The 27084-nt window shown below is 43.7% G+C and overlaps 1 protein-coding gene across 3 annotated transcripts in view; it reads right to left on the reverse strand.

Moving 5' to 3' along the window:
- ARHGAP32 (Rho GTPase activating protein 32) overlaps window positions 1-27084 on the reverse strand; it is a 264914-nt gene that overhangs the window by 161110 nt on the left and 76720 nt on the right. For all 3 annotated transcript variants that reach the window (XM_032201829.1, XM_032201827.1, XM_032201828.1), the window contains one exon: window positions 3303-3411. In XM_032201829.1, coding sequence (XP_032057720.1) covers window positions 3303-3411 — 109 coding nt within the window. The remainder of the gene's footprint in view (window positions 1-3302; window positions 3412-27084) is intronic.

Here is a 27084-nt window from a genome sequence, read left to right on the forward strand (position 1 = left end):
AGGGCAGGCTGGGCTAGCCCTTTGTCATAGCTGCAAGCGAGCATTTTATAACATTAAAAGAAATTCTCATTTGTTTGCCAGACACAAATGCAACTTGCAAGACTGCAATGACCGTTTTCTAATGATTACTGAGCTCTCAATGAACAAAAGTGAGACTAAATTTCCATCTTAATTTAAAAAAAAATTCCCCCCTAATGCAAATATAGTAGCACAAGTTCTCCAGGACTGCAGTGTTGAAGAGGAACAGGAAAACATTTGGAATGCCACCTCCTACGCGAACAAATCTTCCTGTCAGAAATTTAAGTTACCTAACTGCTAGCAGTCAACAGGGAGTTTGCCAGGGATTGAAATTATGCTCAGCTCCTCAGTTCAGCTCTCCATGAGCTGAACTCAACGATCCTTGTGGGTGCCTTCCAGCTCAGGGTGTGCTGACTCCACCGGAGCTGTGTGTTTCCCCAGGATGCCTCCTGCAGCTAGCTGGCTGCCGTTCGGGTCTGCAGCCACCCTCCTTTGCAGGCTGGCACTGACAGCAGTTGCAGGGTCTCGCAGAAAGTTGCAGGAGCACCGCACAACCTGAGCATGCACCTGTCCAGCAGTCAGCGGGCACAGAAGTTTCTAAGCGTTGTGCACCTATGGGGGTTGAACACTGAACAGTGTACGTGAGGACAACAGTCCTGATGAGATGAGGGAAGGTATCGAGCCAGAGCTGGTGAACCTGTCTTCCATTATAAACCATCGGTAGGGAAAAAAAAAAGGAAAAGAAAAACACAAACAAACGCTAGAATAAATGAGGTATGCCAGCTAACTTGTGTTACAGGTGGAGACTGAATTGGAGAGCCGCATTCCTGAGACACACCTCGAGGTTACAGACACCGCGGTGTCAAGCAGTGATCTGCACAGGAGGCTTGGCTTTAGGGCGCTTCTGAGCACCATGCTCTGAGGTTGATGCCTGAATAACGCTGATTAGAACAGACAGGGCTCCCGAACAGGAGGCACCAATGTGAACTGCTGGCCAAGGCAGAAAGAAGGAAAAATGTACCTGCATATAGAGGAAAAAGATACCTAGGAGGTGACAATTGCAAGAAGTCTACATTAGCTATGGATAAGCACAGGGTCAAGCAGAACAACAAGCACAGAAAATACCAGCAGAGAAAAAACACTAGTGAGGCCTGAGTTCTCTTTTTTTTTTCGGTCCAAAAATAAAGTTTGAAACAAAATATTTTAATTGTATTATGTGGGGTTTAGAACAGTAAACCACAGAACTGAACTTTGTTGTCTCATTTAAAATTAAAATAAATACCTGGCTTGTAGGGAGGGTACACATTTCCTGAATGCTGTGTAATGAACATTTAACCCCACATCTATTTTATGTGACCCAGCCAAATATTAATGATGATTTAAACTTTAAATAATCCATCAAGATGAACGCTCATGTTTCAGTGGGTTTTGAATGTCCTGCTTGCTTCCTTTGTCTTGTTGGATTCTCCTGTGGCTTCGTGAATAGCATTGATTTCACTTGAACCACATCCTTGGAAGGCTTGTTCAGCCGCTGAAGGAAAGTGAGGTTGAAATGTGTGCTCTCACTGTCGGGCACTGTGTAAGCTCAGGGTACCTTGCATCCTTCCTTTTAAAGGTTGTTCACAAAGGTGGTGCTACAGAAGGCGCAAGTGCATATGTGACAAGGTCAACGCTCCTAGACGAAGAAAAACTTGCTACTCAGATCTTCTACAGGAGTATCGGTCTTTATGTTACAGCCTGAAATTTCTAAGACAAACCAGAGGAATGTGTCTGCTGCCACGTTTCAAGATAAGCAAGATGGAGTTACTGCCCTTTGTTTCACTGTTCTGTTAACATTAAACCACGATAAAACAACTTATACCTCCAAATTAAGTGTTGCTGGTAATAACAGTAGTCATTAAGATTCATTAAGTACTACCGAATGTCATCACAGGTCTGTATAAAAGTCCTAGGGACACTGGCCATGTACAGTAACACAGCAGTGAAACAACCCAAATGTTTTTCATCAGCCCTGCAATTCCAAAGGGAAAAGGAAAATGCATCAAATATTTACTGACCAACAGTGAAAATTCCTTCTCCCCCCATATCCTCCCCCAAAGTTGGGGTTTTATCCACAAAGGCCTCTGATCTCACCCTAGTAACCGAGCTTAAAAGCCAACCAGGCAGCCCAGCACCTGGGCTTCTCTGCAGCCCCAGCCCCACCCCTCAGATGGCCGTGGCCGTGCTGCAGTGCAGCGGAGCCCAGCCCATCTCTCACACTGCTGCTGCACTGCTGGGAGCCCGGGAGCAGCGTACATATGGCTTTTCCAGGCTGATGCCCTGCCACTGCCACATGATCTGATGCAAGGGAAAACCTGTCACTGGTCTCCCATCTCAGTAAGTAATTTTAGCCGTGCAGCTGGACTGTCCCCATGAGAGCAGCGATCCCACCCTGAAATATTCAGACCTTCTCCCTGTCCAAGGTCTGTCGCAGAATGCAATTTCCTCATCAGCTTATTATGCTAATGAGGCAATTTAAAAAATCTGAGAATAACAAGCAAGATATAACTTCCAGATGCTCCTATACCAAACAAGGTAGGTCAAGCTTCTGTGAGGTAAGATAACTTCACAAAACCAACTTATTTGACCACTAAGAAAATAACAACCGACTGTCCAAGCTCAGCAAATTCTAGAGGATTTGGGAAAAGTGGAACTGCGGGTACTCTGCTCATTCATTTAAAAAGAAAACAAATCAGGGTGCTACAGTTTTCTGTGGCCCACTGCCACTTGTTCCGTTTTCATTAGGCATGAGAACCCCACTTTTGTGGCTGCTTTTCTGTAATTCCTTTCCATGTGATGGCAGGTAAGCTTTTAGGCTGACATTTTTTATTTCTGTAGACTTAGCCAGCATTTTGCTAAAACCATATTTTTCCACAACGATGCATGCTTCAAAGAGCATATTCTTACAAGAAGTTCCCTTCATGCTCAAAAATCTTACTGAAAAAGAGGTTAATGCAGACTGAAAATCGTTGTGACATTATGGACCTTTTAATTGGTTACTAGACCTGCTTTGGGGCACATATTAATAGGGCAGAAGCGTTATGCATGCTCCTTCTCTCTCTCCTTGACAAAGTGCCAGAGGAAGGAAAGTATTTTGGTCTTATTGAAACTACTGTGCAATCCATTTAAAAATCTGAAATTCAGGGAATAAGAGTCAAAGCAGAACTAGAAAGTACAAGAGCCAGCAGTGTAGATTATTCAGAACCGAAAATAATGCACACAGGAAAGGCAACAAGGTGTTTTACCATAGTGCTGAGAGTCTCCTCCCAGTCCGGCCTCTCCCGGGGATGGATGCTTCTCTGAAGCTCTGGCACAAAGTCATCTTCTTCTCCATGTACAGAGGACTTCATCATTCTGAAAAGGAGGACAGAGAGGTTTGATACTTGGTGAAAATTGCTCATTAATCTTACATAAGGTCTGCTCTGGTACTCAGTTCAGTTATGTTGCTTATGTGACAATATAAATGCTTTTATAAAACCAGAAACCCTGCAGACTTCTCAAGTTTCTCTTACTTCCTCTTTCTACAAAGAAGATAAGAGTATAAATCTGGTGAAGAGAAATCTGCACTTCCTAGCCAATCAACAGATAATTTTGTTTAATCACTGCACGATTCACAAATCTTAAAACACTGAAAAATACTGAGGAGTAATTTTCAGTCCTTTTCAACAAACTGCTTATACTGCCCAGGCAAACTCCATTAGCCTAGACAGAGATATACACACTTGATTTCTTAGTTGTCGCTGGATGGTTTGGCCTGAAACAGAGCCTGCTGTTCCCGTATCTTAGCCTGAATGCGTGACCCAAGCCTGAGCCAGCAGCTCTCATCCTTCTTACTGATCCCATCTGCAAGGGTGAGCGCCTTCAGCTGCCCCAGCTCTGCAGGGATGGGCTCAAATCAATCTCGTTTGATCAAGGTAAACTTTTCTCCAGATAAGGAGCTGTATATTGAACACCCTGTGAAGTGTATTTCAAGCCTGTAAAGAGATCAGAGGCTAAGAATTAAAATTCAGAAAGTATCCATAAAAGCTGCCCAGCTTATCCTTATGGCAGCTCTGCTGTTGCAGCCAAGAGCCATTTTACATTGCATTTCAGGGCACAGACCTGAAGTACCGAAGGCCTATGGAAGGTCTAGTGGTATCTATTGTGGTTTCATTACAATACAAGATTCAAGCAGATTTTTACTTTATTAGTAGATCACTATTTATTTATTCAGAGTAACCATATCAATAACAGGACTACACATACATGGATGGAAAAGCAGGGCTGGTTTAGCTGATCAGCATACACTGTTATGCACCATTTGACTAAAACAAGCATGGTGAATGCCTTGTAAGAAATTTCTTTTGCTTTAGAAAAAAATCTGAAGTTTTGCAACTCCTGAACGCAGTGTGCTGAGGCTCTGGTCTCAGGCTGACACTGCTGGGCCCCACGTGCCCTTCGCACCACGAGCATCCCCCACTGATAGCAGGGCACCCCAACGAGATAAGAGTACGCCTAAACGGTGGAAGTGTACATATACGAAAAGAAAATGTGCACGAAGGTGCCATGATTCAGGACGTAAAACTGCAATGCTGGCTCAGATGGGAGACTTGCACCTTTACAACACACCTCTTGAAAAGAACTCAATTTTTGTGAACGTGAAGATGTGCTGCTTCCAGAGCACGGCTCTTTCACCTCTCCTTTGTGTAGCAAGAGCGAGCTTGGTGTGTTTCTCACAGCCCCAGCTCCAGCACACGAGACGTTTGCCACGTATTTTAACTGGAAGTTGAAACCTGCTGGGTGCCGAGAAAAGTTTTGGAAACCAGATTGTGCAACACAGAAACAAGAGATAAGCTAAAAAATCCTTATTTTTTTGTATCAACACTGTGATTTTGAAACAGGCACAGGAAGGCTTCCCCCGGGATCTCTGGATGTTGGGGTTTGGCAATGCTGCAATTGTGCCAAATGAATCCAAGCAATTCGAACCAGAGCAGCTTGAGCCCAAAGCAATCAGACAGCACGATGGGATGAAAAGCAGGGGCACATGATTAAGACCCAGCTTTCTAGACCAGCATTAAAACAAACAGCCTACAAAATGCCTGCTTTCTCAGCTTAAAGACTTGAAAATAACAGAACTGAATTTACAACTTTATGATCGCTTTGGATTACAAATGAGTTTACTACACACTCCTCAGGCTTATGCCATTTCCTCCTGGATTTCTCATCAGAAATCTAGTTTTTAATAGCATTTCCCACCAAAGAAAACGCTTTCCTTTTGACAAACAAATTTTCTGAATTTCTGATGTTGCCAGAACACAGGGCTGCCCAAAGACACCATGCAAGTAACACAAAAAACCTGGCCAGGCGCCCCTCAACACTCCTGACCCTTACTGAGAGAAGAATCCACGATGGGAAGGAGCCGAAGGAGGCACCGAAACAGGTCTCAGCTCCAAGCTTTCACCCTGTGACAAATGTACTCATGCACTGATTGCCACGTGTGGCCAGTCAATAACTGGAGGAGTACGGGGATGACCTTTGAGCCCACGGGCGTGTTACCGTACGGCCGGCCGTGTGCTTCCAGCAGCAAGTTATCCCGCAGCAGTTCCAGGTGGGCAGAAGGGAACGAGCTCTCCTGGGAGACTCGGGACCTGCAGGAGACCCAGCTCCCCCCATAACAAGAACCATAACCCTGCCGGGCCAGGTGGCTTCAACATAAGGCACACAGGGCTCTACAGCAAGTTTATCACGCAGAAGCTACAAATCAGGAGGGCAGAGATCAGCAATTAAGATTTTAAAACACGTGAACACAAACACGACACGTGTATTGCGCAGGCTCTGTGCTTAGGCCGGCTTACGCTGAATTTGCTGGGAAGTGTGAACATGGTGTCAAGATGAGAACGTGGTTTGTGTACAACTGAATTCCTGTAATACAATGTGTAACACGCTCTTGCAAGCTTTCCCCTGCCATAGAAAGGGAAATTTCTTCAATATAGTAAAATACAAAAAATAAAAAAGTGTCTCAGTGTTTGCCAATTTCCCTGCACACACAAAGCATCTCTTGTATGATTTCTTTTTACCAATAAATACGTAACAGCTTCAAAACAGAGAAAAACACCTTACCAAAAGGATAGGCTGGACTAGACTAGCCTAGCATAGCGTGTTTCGGTTGGGAGGGAACTGAAAAGCAGAGTCCAAGTGCCTGACTGCGGGGCTGCCAGAAGTCCAGGCACACTACTGAGAGCGTTCTCCAGCTGCCTCTTGAACGGGGCACCAGACACCTCACTGGGAAGCCTGTGCCAGTGTTTGGCCACCCTCACAGCAGAGAAACTTCCCCTAATGCCTGGTCTGAGCCTCCCCAGGCGCAGCTCTGTGCTGACCCACACATGCCATCGGCAGCCAGCAGCAGAGGCTGGTGCCTCCCTCTCCACTCCCATCCTCAGGAAGCCGCAGAGGTCGCCTCTCGGCCTCCTTCTCTCCAGGAGACAACCCAGGTGCCCTCAGCTCTCTGCCCTCACAGTGGAGAACCAGGGATGTCAGAGCCCCGAGTCCTTTTTCTGGCTGCAGGCACCGAAGGATCACCAAAGATGTCCCCTGGGCATGGGGAGCGCAGAGCCGCGCAGCTCTTCCCAGCAGCCAGATGCTGCTCTGTGTCCTGGACCCCTTCCAGACGTGCTTGGAAAATGACAGATATGGACACTCATACGCACATTGTTATAGACACGTATGCATTATGTGTATCTGACATTATTTTAATTTATGGGGGAAATAAATAGCACTGCATGCGTGTATCTGAGTCACCACCCACGTCAGGCTGCACCAGCACTAATTACCTTGCTTCTGCCACGGATTCTTTTCCATGGGAAGGTAGAACCCCCCGAGTCCCACCAGCACCTACATAAAACACTGACACTTATTTTATAAACATTAATGGACAAAATATTAAAGAACCTGCTTTGCTCCGCAAGGCCTATGTTTGGCTATTTTCAGCTGCAAATGACTGAAAATTCACCACAGAATGTAACGCCAGCCCTAACACCACAAATACCATTTTATTTAGAGTGCCATTTCTTCACGTGCTTAGCAGCTCTGAATGCCCTTCAAACGAACTCTGACACCAGGATATTAATAAGGTTCTGTCTGTACAGAGGCCATTAAGCAACCGCTCTGCAGATGAATGAATCCCTCTTCATTGTAAATTGAGAATCAAATGTACTGGAACAAATGTTTACAGGACGTTGCACAAAAGGCACGGCCCGCATTCACACCCACCCGTCGAAGTTCTCCAGTAGGTCAAGTTTATGAATTTCAAGCCAGAGCTCGTACATTTGTACACCGTGCGGCCGTATCAGGGAAGCATCCACTGCCCTTTCTCATGCTCTCAAACCTAATTTGCTGGTTCCAGTACTTGTGGCATGTTGCTTAGGAGGAACTGAGACACCTGGGTACCGACCTCCTGGCCGGGAGGTGCTGAGCACCGGGTGCTGTGAGGAGCCGTGCCCCATGGGGCAAGGGGCACTGGAAATACAGGTGGGCATGGGAGCTCTGTAGGAAAAGTAATAATAAGTAGGTGTCCATAAAATCGAGTTGCTCTGTGTGTATAATATTGTTTAGCATCACTATTTCCACTAGGCAGCAACTTTCCGTATGAGTTTGGAGGAGTCCCACGTCCACAAACACCAAGTGATTGCATGCTTGTTTTTGTGCAGGAAGAAAAGAACCACAACAAGCGTGTTTCTGAAAGAACTTGGATTAAACCGGGGAGAAAGGGGCAGAAACTTCAAAACCTGGTGAGACTCCTACAAGAATTTTTGTCCCCGTTACTCAGGTTCTTTACCACGCACCACGTCCCACTGCCAGCCCTCAGCGGTGGCAGTAACGGGGCTGCCGTGGACTTGGCTGTCAGCGGGATGCTGCTGACACGCGGACCAACAGCTCTCCTCTGGGTGCTGACAAATCGCTCCCAGGGATGCCTGATGGTTCAAAAGCCACGTGTAGCATGGAGGCATGAGGCTCTCTGAATGCCAGGCTCCTCAGATCAGACAGTTAATTGTCTGCTTGACAGACACTCATTTCGGCCCGGCTGTGTATTTTTTAAATTAAATGCCAAGCCTGGTCTTCGGGTTGTGCTCCCCCAATGGGACAACGGGCATTTCAGCTTTCCCTGCTGCTTCTCCCTCAAGTGACTTTTCTTCCTGACCTCAATTTAGGAGGTGAGAGCAGATGATGACTGATTTATTACTTTATTTATTATTTATACAGCGCTGTTGTTGTGCCTGGAGATTTCTCAGCCAACAGAGAAGCACAGCTCTGCCCTGTGGAAGTGATGATTCAAGAGGATTTAGAGATCCACAGAAAGCGATCTTTTCTGAGATATAAATTCTACCCCAAAAAGCCAAATTTAAATAAGGCTTTTGCTGACAAAAAACTATACCGAAAATTAATGAGCTTTAAACACTATCTGATAAAAATAGGTATTTATGCCACTCGAATAATTTGCATAAAAAAAATAAAAATAAGATAGGTTTTTTCGGGGTGCTAATAACGCTCTGCGGATTAATCTTTGTGCTGCTTGCAGGGAACTGTACATCCACGTGGCTCGTCCTCCTTGCTGCTGGCAGCCATGCACATCTCCAGTAAGCTCCTCGGCTCTGACACCGCCACCGGGTGCTGCTCAGGAAAGGGGAGAGCAGCAGACACAGATGGCACGGAGCAACTGAAATGGGATCGTGATGCACCGCTGCACGTCCAAGGGTCAGCAGCAGCAAACAGCACGTGTCGGCACCACCACAAGAATTTGCCAGCTGTTCTGTAGACGAATGAGATTTGGGTTTACTTCAGGCTTCAAGAATTCAGTGCAGGTGAGCTACAGCGCAAAAATCCTCAACCCAGTGCTGAGCACGTAAGGCTCAAGGCTTAGCGTAACAGCCTGGATGCAGCATCCCTGTCTCTCCCAGTGCCACCCAGTAGCTTTCAGGCTTCAATCCCCTAACTCCCAGTCACAGCAAAGAAAGGAATGCCAATGGCAAGTCAGTGGAAAGATACCTTGAGAATTTCTGCCTAAGGGCTTAAAAATAACTTGATCAAGACAATGCTAATATATATATATATATATATATATATAATATAATAAAAATATAAAATATCATATATTTTATTTATTATCATCATGAGGAAAGGCAGAAAAACTAGGAAACAAGAACCAAGACCTGACCTAAAGCATATAAACACTGGGGTAAGAAGTTGCAACACAGCGAGACACTTTGATATGTCTTTATTTCTGGCCTCAAACTTATACTACAAAGAAAGATATGTACTGACATCCAAGAGATGGGAAAAAAAAGAAAAAAAAAAAAACAAACAACAAACAGAAAACATACACCCTCTGCCAACCCAGTTTTCCAAGCAAACTCTGTATCCATGAAATTAAAACTAATACAGTGGAAAGGAAGAAAATAATCATGCAATATGGAAAGCAGTGATAGCTCAAGAGCCCCAGGGACAATGAAACGAGAGATGGGAATTGAAGGCTGACAGGGCTGACCTGAAGAGAATTTAATTTCCCATGTTTTAAATCAGCATTGTCAACACCTTGCTGATTACATTACGTCTATCTGCATTATACTAAATAAAATTTCTGAAGTGTGTCTCAAGGTTCACATAGAGTGAAGACGGAAAAAACCTACAAGGTCAGCTTAAAACACACCTCATAAATAAACAAATGGTAAATGGGACTGTATGTAATCCTTGACCACAAAATGAAAACCTGGCATAACTGTATCGTTTACTGGGATTGATTCTATAAAGTTGAAAGCTGTAACCGCCACTTTTGATGGAACTTCATCATTGGAAGTCAAAATTCATTTGGTTGGGAAGTCACTGGGTAAGAAAAACTAATAGAAAACCAGGATATTACAACAGAAGGATGTTTTCAAAATCCTTTGCTATCATTCAAATATTAGGCAGCAGAAACCAACCTCACTTTCCCTGAACTACTCTGTGTACTTACTACCTGTGCTAATAAAGACGCCCCCGTTGCCTAGTTTTAAACGTTCAGGTCAGTGGCTTTCAGCTTGTGATCGGTGAAGTGTGAGAACAGTCAGTGCGGGTGAGCAGAAGTTGACTAAGAAAAACTCGTTCAATTGTGCTGTGAAACTAGTGAGTAAATACGGACCCTTCCAGGAATGGCTGCTTTGCAGGAAAATCTGTGCACGTGCCCAAATAAAGAAGGCTGGAAATCATCCAGCTATGGGAATACAGGTCTGAACAGGAGCACCACTATTACAAAGACGGAGTATTTCAATTTGAAAAAGACAGAGTAATTCAATTGCAATTTTTTTTTTCAAAAACAAAATCACATAAACCACATCTAGAGAGATAATTTCAAAATGCTTTACAGTAGCAGAATTTCTAGCTTTTCCAATTCACAGATTGCAAATTCAGACTGGCCAAACTGTACCTATGCCCAGGGAAGCTGAGTTAGAAATGATCGATGTACTTCCTATGCTAGAGTTGAATGAAGTACATGATCACTAACAACTGTTACTCAGCTCCTTATAGAAAAGGGGATTTGGAAGGCCACAATTCAAGAATATTTTTAGTTCTGGAGTTTCTGTTTCTACCTTTTTTTTTTTTTTTTTTTTTTTTTTGAGAAAAAAATCACTTTCTCACTTGGTGTGCACCAGAATTAGATTCTCAGCTGTCTGTCAGAAGAGACTTGCTCTGAAGAAAAAAATTAAAACTTTTTTTTTGCATTAACCTTTAAGAATATATATATATATTTTTTAAATGAAATAATGGCCATTTTAATCCAGTATCTTCAGCATTGTCTGATTAATTTTTTAAAAAAGCAAGACCAGACATGTTAGCTTTTCCACCATTGATGCATCTCTACAGCATGAAGCAGAGGCCAGCAGTTGGCCAGCACTTAACAAACAAGCTGGTTTCCTGCCCTGCTTTAAATCTCTGGACACGCTTTTAATACAAGCTCCAAGAGAGTCAGCCAGTTAAGGTCTCTTTGTGCAAGGGTTTAAATGAGTTTTCAGATTTCAAAATACCTGCCTAGTTCATTAATTTGCATGGGCATTTAAACCACAGGTTCTGAGCTGCCAAAGAAACAAACCAGATCAGATCGCCTGGAACCTAAAACCTGTGGGCAAAGGGGCAAGCCTGGGTAGGACAGCTCCCAGCTCAGCAAAAAGACATCTTAAGGTACAACAGGCAGCCTGCTTTGTCTCTGCAGCTCTTCCTAATTTACTCAGCACCCCCGAAACGTGTACACACACAGACGCTGTGCTTCACTTGATGCACCCAGGGCCCCCCACACACTTTGTCACCCACACCCCCAGGGGCTGGCAAGGTGACCGAGGTGGAGGAGCCAGCAACAGTGGCTCTCCCAGCAGCACTTCAGCATCCCCCTTTAGGGTGCACGCGTCAAATAGCTGGGCACTGCAGAGATGCTTTTAACATCTCATAAGGTGAGATGCTGGGACAGGAGAAGCCAACACTGTACTATAAACCAAAACCTGTTGCTGTCATATTTTTTCCTGAAAACAAGATAATTCTGTAGGCATATTGTAAGATCAACCCTAAATCACCTTCAGTAAGTGAGGGTCAGCAGGCCCACCTTCCCTTCCTTCTGCTCCTCTGCCATACTATTTCTTGGCAGCGTCGTTCACTGCTTCCTGGCTCTCCTGCTTGTGCGTCAGGTCCCAGCTCAGCAGCACCCACCTCAAGGCACTAGGTAAGAGCAGAGACACTTACTTTGTGCTCTGGAAGGGTCTGGAATGTGCACCTAAGAACTTTGTTGAGTTGGGCTTTATTAATTTATTAATTTTAAATTAATTTATTAATTTATTAGGTTTTGCATAACTGGAATTTCTTTAAACAATGTATGAAAAGAGTAAGTTCTGGGGATGTTCAGCTTTTACCTGCTTTTAGTAATAGTCTTAGTTATTAAAAAGCTTTATAAAAATAATCTCAGAATCCTTATGCTTTTGCATACATATTTTACTGAACAAACCCACTCTTTTCTTTGGCAACGCTTAAAAGACATTGTTTTAGTAGGTGCTTGGCATTTTCTTTCAGAAGAACACAGAGATAGTCAACGAAAAAAAAATCTTTAAGAATAGCTTTCTCTTATCACTTTTGCCCAGTCTAAGAAAAGGAATTGGGAAATCACCAAGCTCTGGCTTGGCTTCCTTTTGTTCAATTCAGGAACAAATATAAAGATATTAAAGAAACTGTCTCTAGGGAAAAGAAGTACTAACCTCTCATTTACAATTAATAAATCGCTAAAAGCAGCTCTAAAATTTCAGCAAAGAAGAGAGATGGCAAAGGATGGCTGCTCCTGCCCTTCCTGTTCCTCCAAGACATCTGAACGCGGGTGCTGCGAACAAAAAACTGCTGGGTGCAGTGGCAGAGCAGGATGTCCTGCCTCGTTTCTCCCTCCCTCCCAGGTCCAAGTGATTGAGCCCTGGCACAGCAGGGCTCAGAGCGCAGCCCCTCACCTCCCTCATCCAAACGGCAGCAAGACACGTGCCACCTCACCGAGCTTCGTCAACGCCTGCCACGTCAACGGAGTGGTCCCTGTGCTTCCTCTGCCATCTCCTGTTTCTGTTTGTTGCTGTTAAGATGATGCTTTCTCCTGAGCAAGGCCTTCCTCTCATGTCTTCACTTCCCAGCAAAAGCAGTCCCAATTTTTGCTAGTCTTTAAATACCACAGCGCCAATCAGTAACAAAACCCAGCTGCTTACAGGTAGTCCAAATACAGAAAAGTTTACCTCAAGATTACAAAGCATGACCTAAACCTAGATCCAAGGACATTTGCCTGGGCTGATCTTTCATTCATTTGTAGTGCAGTGGTAATGCAAAACCACAGTAAATTTAATCCTTCCTAATACAAGCATCTATTAGAAAAGTGATGCTTTCAGTACGTGAAATGAGGAACAAGTGCAATCAACTAATCAGTTACAATTAGCCTCGCATGCTATTAACATGACAACTGCTCATAACATGGAACAACACTTAAAAATTGTCTAGTCAGCTAGCTGCTCAGCGGGGAAATCTTTTCCCTAACCAAGCATTCAGACGGAGCCGTCACCTACCCAGAGCTGCCTTTCCATCTCTGCAGCAGTCTGCAGAACCTGCAGAACCTGTGGCTGTTTGTGCAGCACGCTTACAGCACGCTTTGTGTGAGAAGTCAGGGGAAGAAACATCCAGAGAAGACTTGCTAGTGAATACTCACACGGAAAAGAATGGACATGAATTCTGGGGCACCAGAAGCTGATCAGCCAAACAATGAATGAAAGACAAGCATAAGCAAATAACCGAGGAGCAGTTCCAGCTGTTCTGCCTTTAGTGACTCGCCTTAACTGACTGGTGGCCCTGGCATCGTGTTTACAGCCATACTTCTCCTACTGTCACTCCACGTCAGTGGGATCAACAGCAAAAAAGAGGAAAATGCTCACTCCTTTCCATGTCTAGAGATCACTGCTAACATGCTGCACCATTATTATTTCTATTGGATTGTTCTTGACCAGCTAAATGGACTGAAATGGAGGCCTGCAACTACAATAAGCTATCAAGGGCAGATCTGACCAGTTGGGGGTCATCATATGGGTGTAGTATGTGCAAAGCCATACTGTAATTATTTCTGCTGTAGCAAAGAGATGTGTATCATAAGCAGGTCATTCTGAAGCTAACATGAGTGGAAAAGAAAAGCTCCAACCAGGACAAACCTGCCTGGACCACCCATCTGCTACCCGCATTTCTGATGCGCAGGAGGAGGAAACGCCGGTGGCAGCAGCGCAGTAAGATGGGGGGAGCCGAGGGGACGCGGTACCTGCAGGCCAGCAGATCAAAGTGCTGTAGGCATCAAAATGCCTCGCAGTAGTTCAGAGAACCCTTCCCACTCCTACCTTGTGCAGAACCAATGTCAGCACCACAAACAGACCCAGGGCTGATGCAGTCTTTGATTATCAAAAAACATTTCCTTTGCCTTTTTGGAATGATTTGCAATTGTTAAGTATCTTTTTCAGTGAGGAAAAAAGACATGCAGGAAAGAGATCGTTGATCTCCCTTGCCTGGAGTTCTCAAGGATACAGCTGCAACCACTACTACCCAATCATTTTTACCTTCAACACCCACATATGCAATTTTGGGACAAAAGCATTTGAGCTGGCACACATGTCTGCTGTGAATGGAAACCCTGCTGCTAGGTTTCCTGCTGCCACAGAGATGAATAGAGAAAGAACAATTAGCCAAGGCTTCAGTCTAATTTAGATTTATTTTACTTTTTGGAGGAGAGACTGAGAGATGATGCATCATAAAACAAAAACATTAACTCTAAAGGCTACTCAGAAGAACATAAAGCTGAAATACCATGTTTAGCCTGTATTATGAAGACTTCTGATCATAAACACTATTGTCTAGTGCCCAGTGACCCCAATTATGCTCAGAGCTGTACTTGACTGTGCTGGGAGACTATAAAATGTCACAGCAAAGACTAACTACATCAAAGCAGACAAGAGGTGAGTAAAGAGAATACCTCCATTTTCCAAAAACCCACAGTAGCTGACAGCTCAAATAACTTGTCCAATATTTCAGAGGAAGACTGAGGCTAAAGTAGGAAATAACTTCAGTTTTGCAGCTCCTAGCCACAAAGCCCCTAAATATAAAACTCCCTATCAGACCCTAGGGGAAAATAATCAGGGCACAGGAAGAACACCCTCCTGAGCAGACGAGGATCGCACATGCTCTACCCTCATCCATTCCTTGCCACGTGATGCTGTAGCCTGGTGCAGAAGTGATGGAGAGCCTCCCCCAGCCCAGTCCCACTCAGCAACAGATAAATAGGGCACTCTCTCAGGGAATTCATTGCAGAGGCTCAGGACAGCGTTGAAGTCTGCTGTTTCCCAACCGATGGTTCTAACCACTAAGGTCTGATGCAACACCTCCACCTCGCCTTGCCCCATTACCTTCTTACAAAAAGCAGAGGGAGAAAAAGCAATAACCCATGTAAAAGAAAGACTAGGATGACTAAACCCTGAAGCACTGGGCTGCAGATACCAGTATTATCAAAGCACCCATCTGGCACGGCTTCAAGACAGCTCTTCTATCCAGCCATGAGGTTTCCACAGCAGCCTAAGAAGTCATGCAAGGGCTCTGCAAAAGGAGCAGCTCCCCATCGCTCCCAGCTGCTTGCTGCCATACCTGCCCCATGCCAGCAGAGCTGCTCGCCCATCTCTACTGACACTGCCCTGGAGGAAAAATAAATGCATTTTGAGAAGGACTAGCTTTCCACTGGGCCACAACAAAGCAAACAGCTAAAAGAACTATTGTTGGCCTAATAAAAGTGTCAGGGGTGGAAATGGCTCAATTAGCAACAGGACCATTTTGATTCACCTTCACTGGGATGTAGCTTCAGAAAAGTGGATGACCTCCTCCTGTCCTGTGAAGCCTGGCTGAGCTTTTGCAGATCCCATCCTGATGCATATGTGCATCTCTTCACACTGGGTAAAGAGAATTTGGACATTTATCTTAGCTTTGCAAACACTGGAGCTGGGGACCTGAGTTGTCAGTGTGCTGCAATGCTTCATCATGCAGCATCACCCTAAGGTCTCTGTGAATGCTAGAGCTCAGGAAAAAGAACAGTTTTGTTGTTTGTTGTGATTAAAAAAAAAAAAAAAAAAAAAAAAAAAAAAAAAAAAAAAAAAGCACCTGAAACACTGGGGGAAAAAGATGTCAAACTTCTGTTTCTTTTTTTTTAATTTGAAAAACTAACTATGAACAAAATATAGGTGTTACAGAAACAACCTGTGTCTAATAACATTTTAAAAGTGAAAAAAACATCATCTGTGATTTTTCAGCCTTAGAACAAAAAAACTTTAGCTGTACCACTTTCTAATTCTGTGGTTTTAGGTAACCTCTTTAATTTTATATCAGGCAGGCCAAGAAAGTCCCTGAAATACCAACCCAATTTTGAAGGAATAAAGGGGGGGAGGAAGTGAACTACATATTTGTAGATGACCTAAGCCTGAAAAGACATTCAAAGAACAAAAAAGAGTACCCCCTTTCTAATATATTACAGGGATGAAAAATATGAGCGGCGTTAAACTGCCTCAGCAGATGCCAGCAGCGGAATGTATGAAAAAGCAAAAGCAAACAAGGAGTTTTGTTCCCTCAGCTACAAGATGAAGTGTCTGCATTTGCATGCTAACTCCGTGTAAGGCAGAGTCTTAAGGAATCTTTAAATGTTAACATTATCACAGGAATAACAACTTACTGAGCACAGGTCACATTCTGCCATTAGGACAGCCTCACTCACCCCGATCACAGAGAGGAACCACGGGACCATCAGAAAGGGGTTCCGCTGCGCAGAAGTGCTTGAAATGAGTGCAGTTACATTAAACGTAGGAGAAAAGAAGAAAGGTACGTGACAATCCGATTCACGGCTCCAGGAAGCATGCCACACAAATGACTGTTGAGTTGTGCAATGACTCAGCAGGAAAAAATAAAATAAAATAAGAGAGAGAAAAAGAAAAAGGAAAGAAGAAAACACTACAGCAGCAGATAGGTCAGTCTTTTCTGTAAGAAATAGCATCTATTGTGGAAAACTAAGTGAATAAATAAATAGAAACAAGAAGAGCTCCCGCCTGGAATTCCGCCTGCCTGCCTCCCTCCTCAGCCTCACCCGCTGCACACCTGAGGCAGGCGGCAGGGATTGGGCTGCCCTTAACCCCTGCTGCACCTCCGCCTCAGGAGGCTGGTACCGCGCCTCCACAGAGGCTGCTTTGCTTTGTGAGCAGTACAGAAGGAAACTAAAGCCTGGCAGTAAGTCAGAGAAGCACGAAGCTGAAAGAAGACGCGAGCCTGGGGAAGCTGGCACAACCCCAAAAGGAACTGGAGTGGTGCAAGACAGGAGATGGTCACCCCCTGCCCTGCGCCTGCCGAGCCAGCGAGGACGGACAGGACAGCCACGACATGATGCTTCTGCACCTCCTCGGTCATTCTCCTGAGAAACTGGCATGAAATGTAAGCTCCCGTTCTACTTGCATAGCTTTACAGGACAGCTCTCCCGTGTCTGCTGAGGCTGAACAGCTCTCACGTATCTCCCTGAAAGGGAGAGATTAAACGTTACCTGTTAAACACACATGGCACAGGCCAAGCAGACAGATGAGGCGAGTCAAGGTGTGCAGATTGCGCTGCTCAGTTTGAACAGCCTTGCACTCATTCCCTCCTTTGCAAAGCTCTATGCAAATAGCTTTTCAAGAACATTTAATCCTCCACCCTCCTGAATTGCCACTGAAGCCTTCGTGTCCCTTCAGTTTGGAAGCTGCCTGCAGGAGACACTCCTGGCACTAAGTCCGGCAGCCTCGAGCCACGAGCTGAAGGGCAGCGAAACTTGAGCAGGTGCTGCCACGCTCTGCAAGGCTGGGGTAGAAAAAGCAGACGGATCAGGTAACCCTAATTCCTTCCACCATTCTTCACTTACAAACACAATCACTTGAAAAATACCATGAGCTTCCTCCTCCTCTGCCTTTAAATCTCTCCTGGCACAATTGCACCAGTATAAATTCTATGGGATATCTGTGCTACCATTTCGCTTGTGCGTGGGGGTAATAAAAGATGGGAGGATACCAGCACCTTCCCTAAGCAACAAAATTTATCTGTATAACTGTGTTGGCTAGGGCAGAGAACTGCAACATCAGAGGAGAGGTGGGGAGAGAAAAGGACTCAGGCATACATTAGCACATAGAATGATTTTCTGCATGCTTTCCTTTGCCAATACCATGCAACCCTTAGCGTAAGGTGCTGTCCCTTCCCACTGCTGGGAAAATTAATCCCTGCTGTCCTGGGACAAGGAAAGCTGGGGCTTTATGGACAGCAGAGGATAACACATGTGTTTGTGTAGATGAATGGCTGGCAAAATGGACTGTGGACCTTTGCATCAAAATAAATTACAGTTAAAAACAGGAAGTCGTAGTGAGGAGCGCAGCGTCTGCAACATCCTGCTTACACCTGTGTCAACACAACCCTCCCCGGCGCCTTGGGCAGAATTCTTACAATTTAAAGGGTCGGGAGGGAAGCTTAAAACACAGGGACAATCCTGCTGAAAATTACACTCAGCCACTAAATCCACTTTCCAATCCTGTTTCAAAAGACCAAGAGGAATAAGATAAAGTTTTGCCCTGAAGTAATTTTTATACTTAAGCCATATAGCTCTTCAAAGTTAACTCAAAATCTTCCCGTAAAAAAGCTTCATTTTGTTACCCTGCTTAAAAAAGTGTAAATAATGCACAAGAAGAATGGACCCGCTGGCTGAGCCACCGAAGCCTGGAATAAGACCCAGGAGCGCTGGCTGCCTTCTTTCCTTCCTGCAGAAGGTGAGCCCGGACAAACTGCTATCTCCACGTTGACAAACCCAATGCCCACAGGAGGCCCCAAAACACAGAAGCACATCATTTCTCCTTCCCAGCCACTGCCCACACACTCAGGTTGATGGGGAAGAAGTTATGGGACAAAGATAACTGGTAGGCTTCTGCCTTACAGGTTACGCAGCACACAGCGTGCTAACTTTAAGGTAACATTCATTACAATTCCTATTGCATCACAGAAGCTGGCATATTTCACCATAGCCTTTAATTGTTCTGACTCATGCTATCAGTAATAAAATGCCCTCTTGGGAAAATAAATAAATAGACAAAGCCTTAACTGATTCAGTAACGTACCTTCCAGTGAAAGCACACTTTCTGATTATTTTAAGACGTTAAAATGGGCTGCAGGTGCAACATGTTAACCTAAATGGACAGGTGATGAACAGATTTATAGCTTTTCCTGTACAACAGGAAAAAAAAAAAAGAAAAAAAAAAAAGAAGCGTTGGTTAGCTTTTGAAAGCATTTGTCTCAAGCACTCAAGGGTAGTCTGGAAAATGAAAGCATTTCCATTACCTCGGCACTTGTGCAAAAAGTCAGGACGATGAAGTGACCAGGTTATTATCCTTCACAAAGAAATTAGATATTGTTGAAACCAGTGCACATTCATTTTAGTGCCCAGGAAAAATGACAGTCAACAGTGCTCTTCAGACTTCCCCCCGTTCTCTTAGGAATCTTGATGGTTTTAGAACCGAAACACTGAAAGGAGACTTTTTAGCGCGTAATGAGTAACTCAGCAAAAAGGGAAGGCTTGGAGACAGCAGTTTTTTTTTTTTTAAAAAGGTAAGAATATAGTGGAAAAAGCAGTAAGTGTAAGCTCCTTCTCTGCTCTCCCCTGGATGGGGCCGGTGGAGTCCCGGGGCTGTGGCCACGTTACCAGCACCAGCCCATGGCCCCAGTACAGCCCCCCAGAGCTCTTCACGTCTCTGGGGCTGGCTCCATCCCAGGCACAAAGAGGCTCACCGAAAGTCTTCTCAAACTTGGTCCTGATTTATTTATTTTATTTATTTATTAATATTCTGTCCTTGTTTGAAAATACATTTGAGGTTGCTGTGCTACCCAAGTTCTTCCTTATGTCAAACTGAACACAAAGGACTCAGCTGCTCTGTTCTTTTCCCTGAAATACATCAAATTAATCAGGTAATTAGTCAAAGAGTTTTAAATTTAATGTAAGATTCATAAATGTGCTTTGCAAGGAAACTCTTGGCACTCATTTCTATGAATTTCTCAAGATCCTCATAATTAATTATAAATGTTTTTCAAGCAAAATCTAAATGATCGCTAAACTATATTAGTATCCTCTTCTAGTTTGTTATGCTTAATTTTTCATGTAGTAAATGAATAGGCAATACCTTTCTGCCCTACTGCCTCCTCATTATGTTTTGGAAAATGTGCAGACAGAAGCAGAGTTAGTAAAAAAAAAACAACAAAATTTTCTATTATTGGAAAGAGATTGATATCATTTCGTATTCCCATTACATAATTACGCCTTTCAACAAAATCTTTATTGTAAATGCAGCAGTAATTAAACATATTCTCTAAAAATGACCTCATTTTATTTTCCCAGCATACGCAAACATTGGTAGCACATTAGAAAAGACAGATTTCCTACCAACAAAACACGTTTGCACCTGAAGCCTTCTGCTATACCACACTAATGCCAGGGCAACTCTTCCCACGTCATCAGTCGCCACAGACATTTGCACATAAAGCAATGTTGAACCAACCCCTTGCTCATGTTTCAGTGTTATTTTCTACCAGCATGCTGCCATACACCTGCTATTGTACTGATAGCCGGTCAGGTTCAATTAATTTCTTTTAACCCACTCAAAAGTGCCTCTGTAGGTAGTGAAAAGTATCATTAAGCTCTTAAGTTTGTAATAATAGCAAAATGTATTATTTGATGTGCACGTTTCCTTTCTGTTTTGCCTGGGCTGTACCTAGCATCAGCAAACATCCAACATTAATGGGTATTGTTTGTCTGATAGCCAACTTAAAGAGTGTATTAGGAGGGCCAGGGAAGGGGATTGCTTGGGCCAGGTTTGGGAAAGGAGCTTGAAAAGAGACAAGGCTTGATATCAGTAAGCATATGAATAACATATTTACAGAATCAGCAAAAGCAGGTGTATTCAATCTAATCAGAAGTTCAATCTGTATGTATGCTAATGCACCTATATTAAATTCATTGGCTTTACTTCCTTTGAATTACTAATAAATATTTTTCCAAAGGGTTTTATTACAGTTTTTATGAAATGCATATGCAAAAGCAAAGTCATTATCACGAGTGGGCATATAACAAGGAAGAAGTACCTGTAGTTTCTATTTCCATATTTTCCCTCTTTAAACAGCACTGAAGATGATGAAAGTTATTTCCCAAACCTGTATTTCTTGTTCGCTGCACGCATGACTGTACTCCCTACTGATCAGCATTTCCGTGAGCTGATGAGTGATAACAAAACACCTTGAAAACCCTAAACAAAGCCAGTCCTCTGAGCACGCAACTGCCAGCAATCTCAGCGCTCTGGCTCAAGCTCCCCATGCATGACCGAAGAGTCTGAAGCACCAGCTGAGAGTTCAGCAGCGCTCCACAAAGCAGCAACATCCACTGGTCACACTCAGCGCTGATACGGTGCACGGCGCTCATGCTCGCCCGCTGTTCTGGAGTTTGCAACACAGCGACCCTGCTGGTGCCTTTTTCCTCTCCTGCACTCGCACTCCTCCCCCTGGTGCAGTTAGCCACGTGCGAAGCACGGCATTATTGCAACCTCTTGCCCTTCATCAACACGGCAGGGCCTAAATAAATCTATTCTCCAGAAAGTCACATCTGGTGCATTAACCTGGGGCCCCCTGAGTACCTCACAGCTCAGAGCCAGTAATATTTAGTAACTAGCCTGTTTTCTTCAACTTTTTGACTCATTTAAAAAAAAATAAATCACATACTGGAACACGGTGTATCCTGCAGTCAGTCCTGCTGCATGCTGCTTTCAGCAAATACCATTGTCTTACACAGGTCCCAGTGTGTTTAAACGGGCAGGCTGAGACGTTAGTACCTGTGAGAATGAAATGTTTGTTTTCTCTTTTCAGCCAAATAGCCAAGTGACAATCAGATTTTTCCAGTAGGTAACACCAGGTAAGCTGCCCAGAGATGTATTGTCCACAAAACTCCAGGCAATACCACATTGTACATTCCATCTATAACTGCACAAGTATTTTGTTTCAATAAACTGCAGTCTGAAGTTCTTTTGTAGGAGTCTTTCGATTTCTGGGCATCTTACTCCCTAGTAATATATATATATATTTTTTTTTCTTTAGCAGGCACCAAGAAAACTTTGCACATGCACAACAGAGAAAAGGCCAAAAAGAAAATTACCTTCTGTTCTTTCATGAGCCACTGGGGATTTATCAAAAATTTTCCCTACGGAGAGGTACATCTAGATTCAGAAAGAGGCCAGGTACTAATTAAAAAGCCCACATGGGCATCAGCTGGTGTTTAACACCATTTTAACGTATCAGCGGCTGTGTGTTCCCACTGCCGTATCCTATGTCGGCATATTGCTAGCTGTAACCAGATACAAAGGCTCATTTGCCAAGTCTCACATCAGTGAGATGAACACCTCGTCTTCCCCTTGCTGCTATGGAGCTGGAGCTCATGAAATGTAAGACATACTCAGAAATCAAAGCAGTATTTCATGGCACTTCAGCACGGTATACAAAAGTGATTAAAAAAATAAAAACATTGCTGTCTTTTCCCTGTGGGAGATAACGAACAACCCTCCAGGGCAGACAGCGTTACCTGGGTGCTCTCCACGTGGCCAAGGCTCCGCCATGCCCCAGAAAGAAGCTGGAGCTCGCTGCTTACCTGGCCCTGCCTACTGGTACAGCCCTGCACAGGGCTGCAGGTGCTGCCACTGCATGATGCGATTCTACGTGGAGCTGTACCTCAAATCCCCTTCAGAGGAAACAGAAAGCGTGTGCGTATTTCTACATATGCATCCAGAAAAAATACCTTGTCAGGTGTTTTTCAAGGAGCTGATGAGAAACGTGGAAATAGTTTTGTTGGCAGAGCAACCATTAGGACTTGCATGACCTGCATAAATACCACTGGACCTGTATTATAATAACATCAAAATACAAAAATGAGTAAGACGGTATGAAATTTTTTTGTTCATTCACTGCAAGTCTCTCCACATTCTGTATTTTCAAAGTTCCAGTCACGGAGTCAAACAGTTAAGAAATATTTTCTGCTTTCACTATAATTATGAAATCATCTTGCAGAGGAAAGCTGAACAACATGACCCATCTTGCACTTAAAAACTTAAACTGGAGGGCAAATTTAAAAAAAAAAAAAAAAAAGTCGAAGTGCACCTTAAAAGGCATACTTTTAAAAGTCAACCTTCTGATTTTTCAGAAACTTGACTGCTGCTTTTTAAATGCTTGAGGGGTCAGTTGTACTAAGGATAAGAAGTCACTCAAGTAGATCAGCATTTCTTTAAATGAGCCTTTCAGTCTCTGGTGTGACTGCATATACGCAGCCCAATTTAGGCAGAGATTCCCAGATGACACTTGTCCTTTCAGTCGGTGGTCTTCTCCACATTACAGAGCTTTCACCACTACAGCTCTACCCATGCAATTATGTCAGCAGAGCCTCCTTGCTAGGCACACAGACCTTGCCACAAACAGCAATCTTCCTGCAGGGGAGAGGCATACATCAGCTGTAGTAGCAGGACCGAAGTACTTGATGCCCACAGGTTCTCACCTCTGCTGGTGAGCAGAGGGAGCATCTCCAAAGCAGACACGGTGAAATTAAGGTAAGAGGTCTGATTTTGTTCAGAAGTAGATGAGAAACCCTTGAATTCTTCAATAGTTATGCTACAGGAAAAGCCTACAGGCGGTAACATCTTGGACTGCTGTAGTAATTTGCAGAGCACATGCCAACAACCACTCTTGTGCTGTATCTCAGCTGACCCTATACAAGGAGACTGATCACTGCATCAGCCAGAGGACACCCTTTTTCTTTTTTATATTTATTATTTTTTGCATGTTCCCAGCTGACACAGCAGTGCTATAAAAACCTGTGCAAAACTGGCCAATGCATGACTGCTGCAGAGGACCTTTAGAGAACTCTCATTTTGAATTAACTGCTTCCATCAGAGTATGTGACAAAACTTTACCTGAAATCATCAACAGGAAGGTAAACTGTAGAGAAGACATTAGCACTATCAGATTGATGCTGCTGGAAAACAAACCAAAAATAAAAACAAGAAAGTCCCCCCCCCCAAGGTATGCAGGCACACATTGACTGACTTCCACCCAAAATGTTGCACAAAACAACAAATGGGAAAACTCACCACCTTTAGTATAGCACAGGCCAGCACTAGGACAAGGTATTATCATATAAGGGAGGAGATGAATGGCTAGAGGAAGCTATTAGAGAGAGTATAGGATTAAATAAATGGAGAAACCCTTCTGGGAGCCCTGGTAATTTTACTCTGATCTCCCTAAATTAAGTGTTACACTCACAGTGCTGAAAGCGCAGTGCTACAACTCAGCACCAGGCCAGACCCTACAGAAGGGCGCTGCACCCAAGCTCACCGCATGCCTTGGGCAGCCTCCAGCACAGGCAGAAGAAACGTGGTATCAACAGGCAGAGGAGAAGACAAAATCCTCTGTGTGTGACAACAGTGAGATGCTTTAACCAAACAAATGTCAAAAACATATTGCAAACTTATAAAACGTCAGTTTTTCCCATTAGGACACCAAATAAGTATATAAAAAAAGGTTTCTATACTATTCCAGTTATAAGCTTGTTTTCCACTCCCTTGAACAGGAAGGAAGAAGTGTAACATATGCAAGCATGTGTTACCTTTTTCACTCTGCCCTTGTGTATACACATGATTGTAATAACACTGCTATCTCCCAAAGTTGCTGAATGCTCCTAACAGCTGCGTGACAGCTTTCAGACAGGCCTTCACTTTCACACACCTTCATCTCGTTCATCAATCTAACATGTACTCTTAAAAGAGTCAGATGTGACAGTTAAGCAGTTGTGAGGGAAGAAAAATAAAAAATACATTGTTATTTATTCTGCAGTATCACAGGTACTTTTCTTCTGCTTTAACCTGTGATGGAAGCCCGCTAGCACGATTTGCCAGGATGTTAAATGTATCAGTTATATGGATGCAGACTGCTTCATCAAACTGAACACAAAAGGAAACCGTGCCATGGTAATTTACAAGGTATGAAAGACTCAAATACATACATATATATACATATATATATAAACATATATATATAGCTTATTAGCTTTAGCTTTTTTCTCTTCTGATGTTTTCCAGAAATTTAACATGACAACTATGATATGTTAGCACCCAAATACATCAAGCTTTTTTAACATCTTTACTACTGATCAAAGAGGCAGAAAGCACTGAAAATGCCTAGAGGGAGGTTTCTGCACCATGCACTAGCATCACGTGCTTACAGCATTGTTGTCGATGACGCTGAAGTTTGCATTTACATCGCACTTTTCAGTAATGTCACACGTGTCACTAAACCTATCACCACAGAATCCAGAGAAAAAAATCATAGCAAAACAACTAAGTGATATCAAATTCTCTCCGAGGACTGTACTCCAGACACTATGAGTCATTTTGGAGAGCAGCAGACTGCTGATGGAGCACAGACTTAAATGGTTGTAGCCACCGATAATCTGTGGAACAACCAGATATCTACATGAATACCTACTTTTTTTTTTTTTTTTTTTTTTGGCCCTGAATTAACCCAGCAGGGCTTTTTGAACCCACACAAATTCCATCTTCAACGTACCTAGTCTGAAAGACTTGCATATGAAGATGTGGTGGGGCTTTCCTCCACCTCTGCAATCAAGCCTTCACCCATACTTTTCTGCCTGCAAACAAACTGATCAGCATTCTCCAACGTTATGTACTTTGACAGGGCTCACCATTAGGTGCCAGATTTAAGGAGCAGCTGCATTCCAGCTGGCGTAGCTACACATGCTCTTCCTTGTGCAGGGAGCAGCCAAGAAGGTTCAAGCAATTCCAGACCTACCCTTTCTGGTGGTTTGCTTGGCTGTTTTCTGAGCAAATGCGGTGAAGTACACATTCCATTGTTCGACTGACTGCACGTTGACTCATCTGAAAACAATTTAGAGGATTTATAATGATCTTTGCTCTGACATTTCCTCAACAAAAAGAAATAAGGAAAGTCAAAATCAATAAACTGAATTCAATGCTCTTTAAAGGAAAAAACTTTATCACCACACAATCTTATGGCCACAAAGCTTATGTTTACCTTTGCTAAATCATGCTAGCATTTCTGACCTGAGCATCTAACTGAGGAACTACTTCTCAGGGGGCCTAAGGGTCTCTTCTCCTGAAGTACATAAGCACCAAAGCAAAGCCCGGTATTCACTGCTTGTGTGGCTCTGCAGATGGAAGAAACGCTACAGCTCTTGTTAAGGACAGTTACAACAGCAGCAAATTACCTCCAGTGTTGACAGCTACAGCTGGACAAGAGAGCAGAACAATGAATAAAAGTAGTTTCACCACTTAAATGTTAAAATTCACATGTATAGATATGTAGAACTTATATTTTAAATAAGCAAGAGGTAATCCTGGGCTTAAAAAACAATAGCGGGGTTGGAAAAGGTCAGCACGAACAGGTCCGATACGGAACAGAACATCGCATTCAGGGGCTGCCTGCATCTGGAGTTATTTGTGCGCAGCTGTTCCTGAAAAGTTCCATGTGTGATCAAGCCTTGGAAGGGGGAGAGTATTCAAAATCAGAGACACTCGGTGGAGTAAATATTTTTGAAGGATTCTGATGTTTGTTAACATACACTGACGCATGGAGAAAAGAGGAATTATTCTGACAAGTAAGCACAGTCCTTCACAAGCCAACAGCAACATCTTCACAATCTTCACCAAGCTAACTTCTGCTCAAGGATTGCAGAGGAGCCGTTTTTGGCAAATACATGGACACCACTGGGAAACTGGGGAAACTAATTAAAAATCAGAATGCACCTTACACAGAAGAGGCTGGAAGTTATGGATGTGCACACGAAGAAGAGGCTGGTGGAGATCTCCATGAAATACATACTGCAGCTGTTAGCATCTCAACAATACTGAAGGAGGGATAAAAAAACACAACAGTGCTTCAAAATCAATACTGAGCTTTTTTTTTCCCTTTTTTCTTAATAATACACAGTTCACCCTCATTTTGGTTTTGCTTTTAAGAAAAAGCTTCTAATTTTGCACTCAATCAATCAGTCCGGGATGTTTTTATAAGCAGGGGGAAACGTAATTTAGGTATCAATCTGTTTTCATAAATCAGGCTGCAGGCACCTGTCAAACTACAGGCTCACTGCCTGTTAGCCTGAAGCAGGCACAGACAGCAAGGGCAAGGAGGTAAGCGGCAAGTGCTTTGGGACAACACCACGCATATGCACCATAGCTAGCTGGTAGCAAAAGGCAAGAAATTGGTATTTCTAACACGGGTTTTCCCTCCCAGGAGCTCCACTCGTGGTGCTGTGAGCTCTTGCAGAATCGTCTCCCTCTGAAAGTTGCTTTCCTCATCAGAGCATCAGCGCCGGGGTGCAGG

Source organism: Aythya fuligula, chromosome 22 (assembly GCF_009819795.1).
Source record: "Aythya fuligula isolate bAytFul2 chromosome 22, bAytFul2.pri, whole genome shotgun sequence".
NCBI classification, from domain to species: Eukaryota; Metazoa; Chordata; class Aves; order Anseriformes; family Anatidae; genus Aythya; species Aythya fuligula.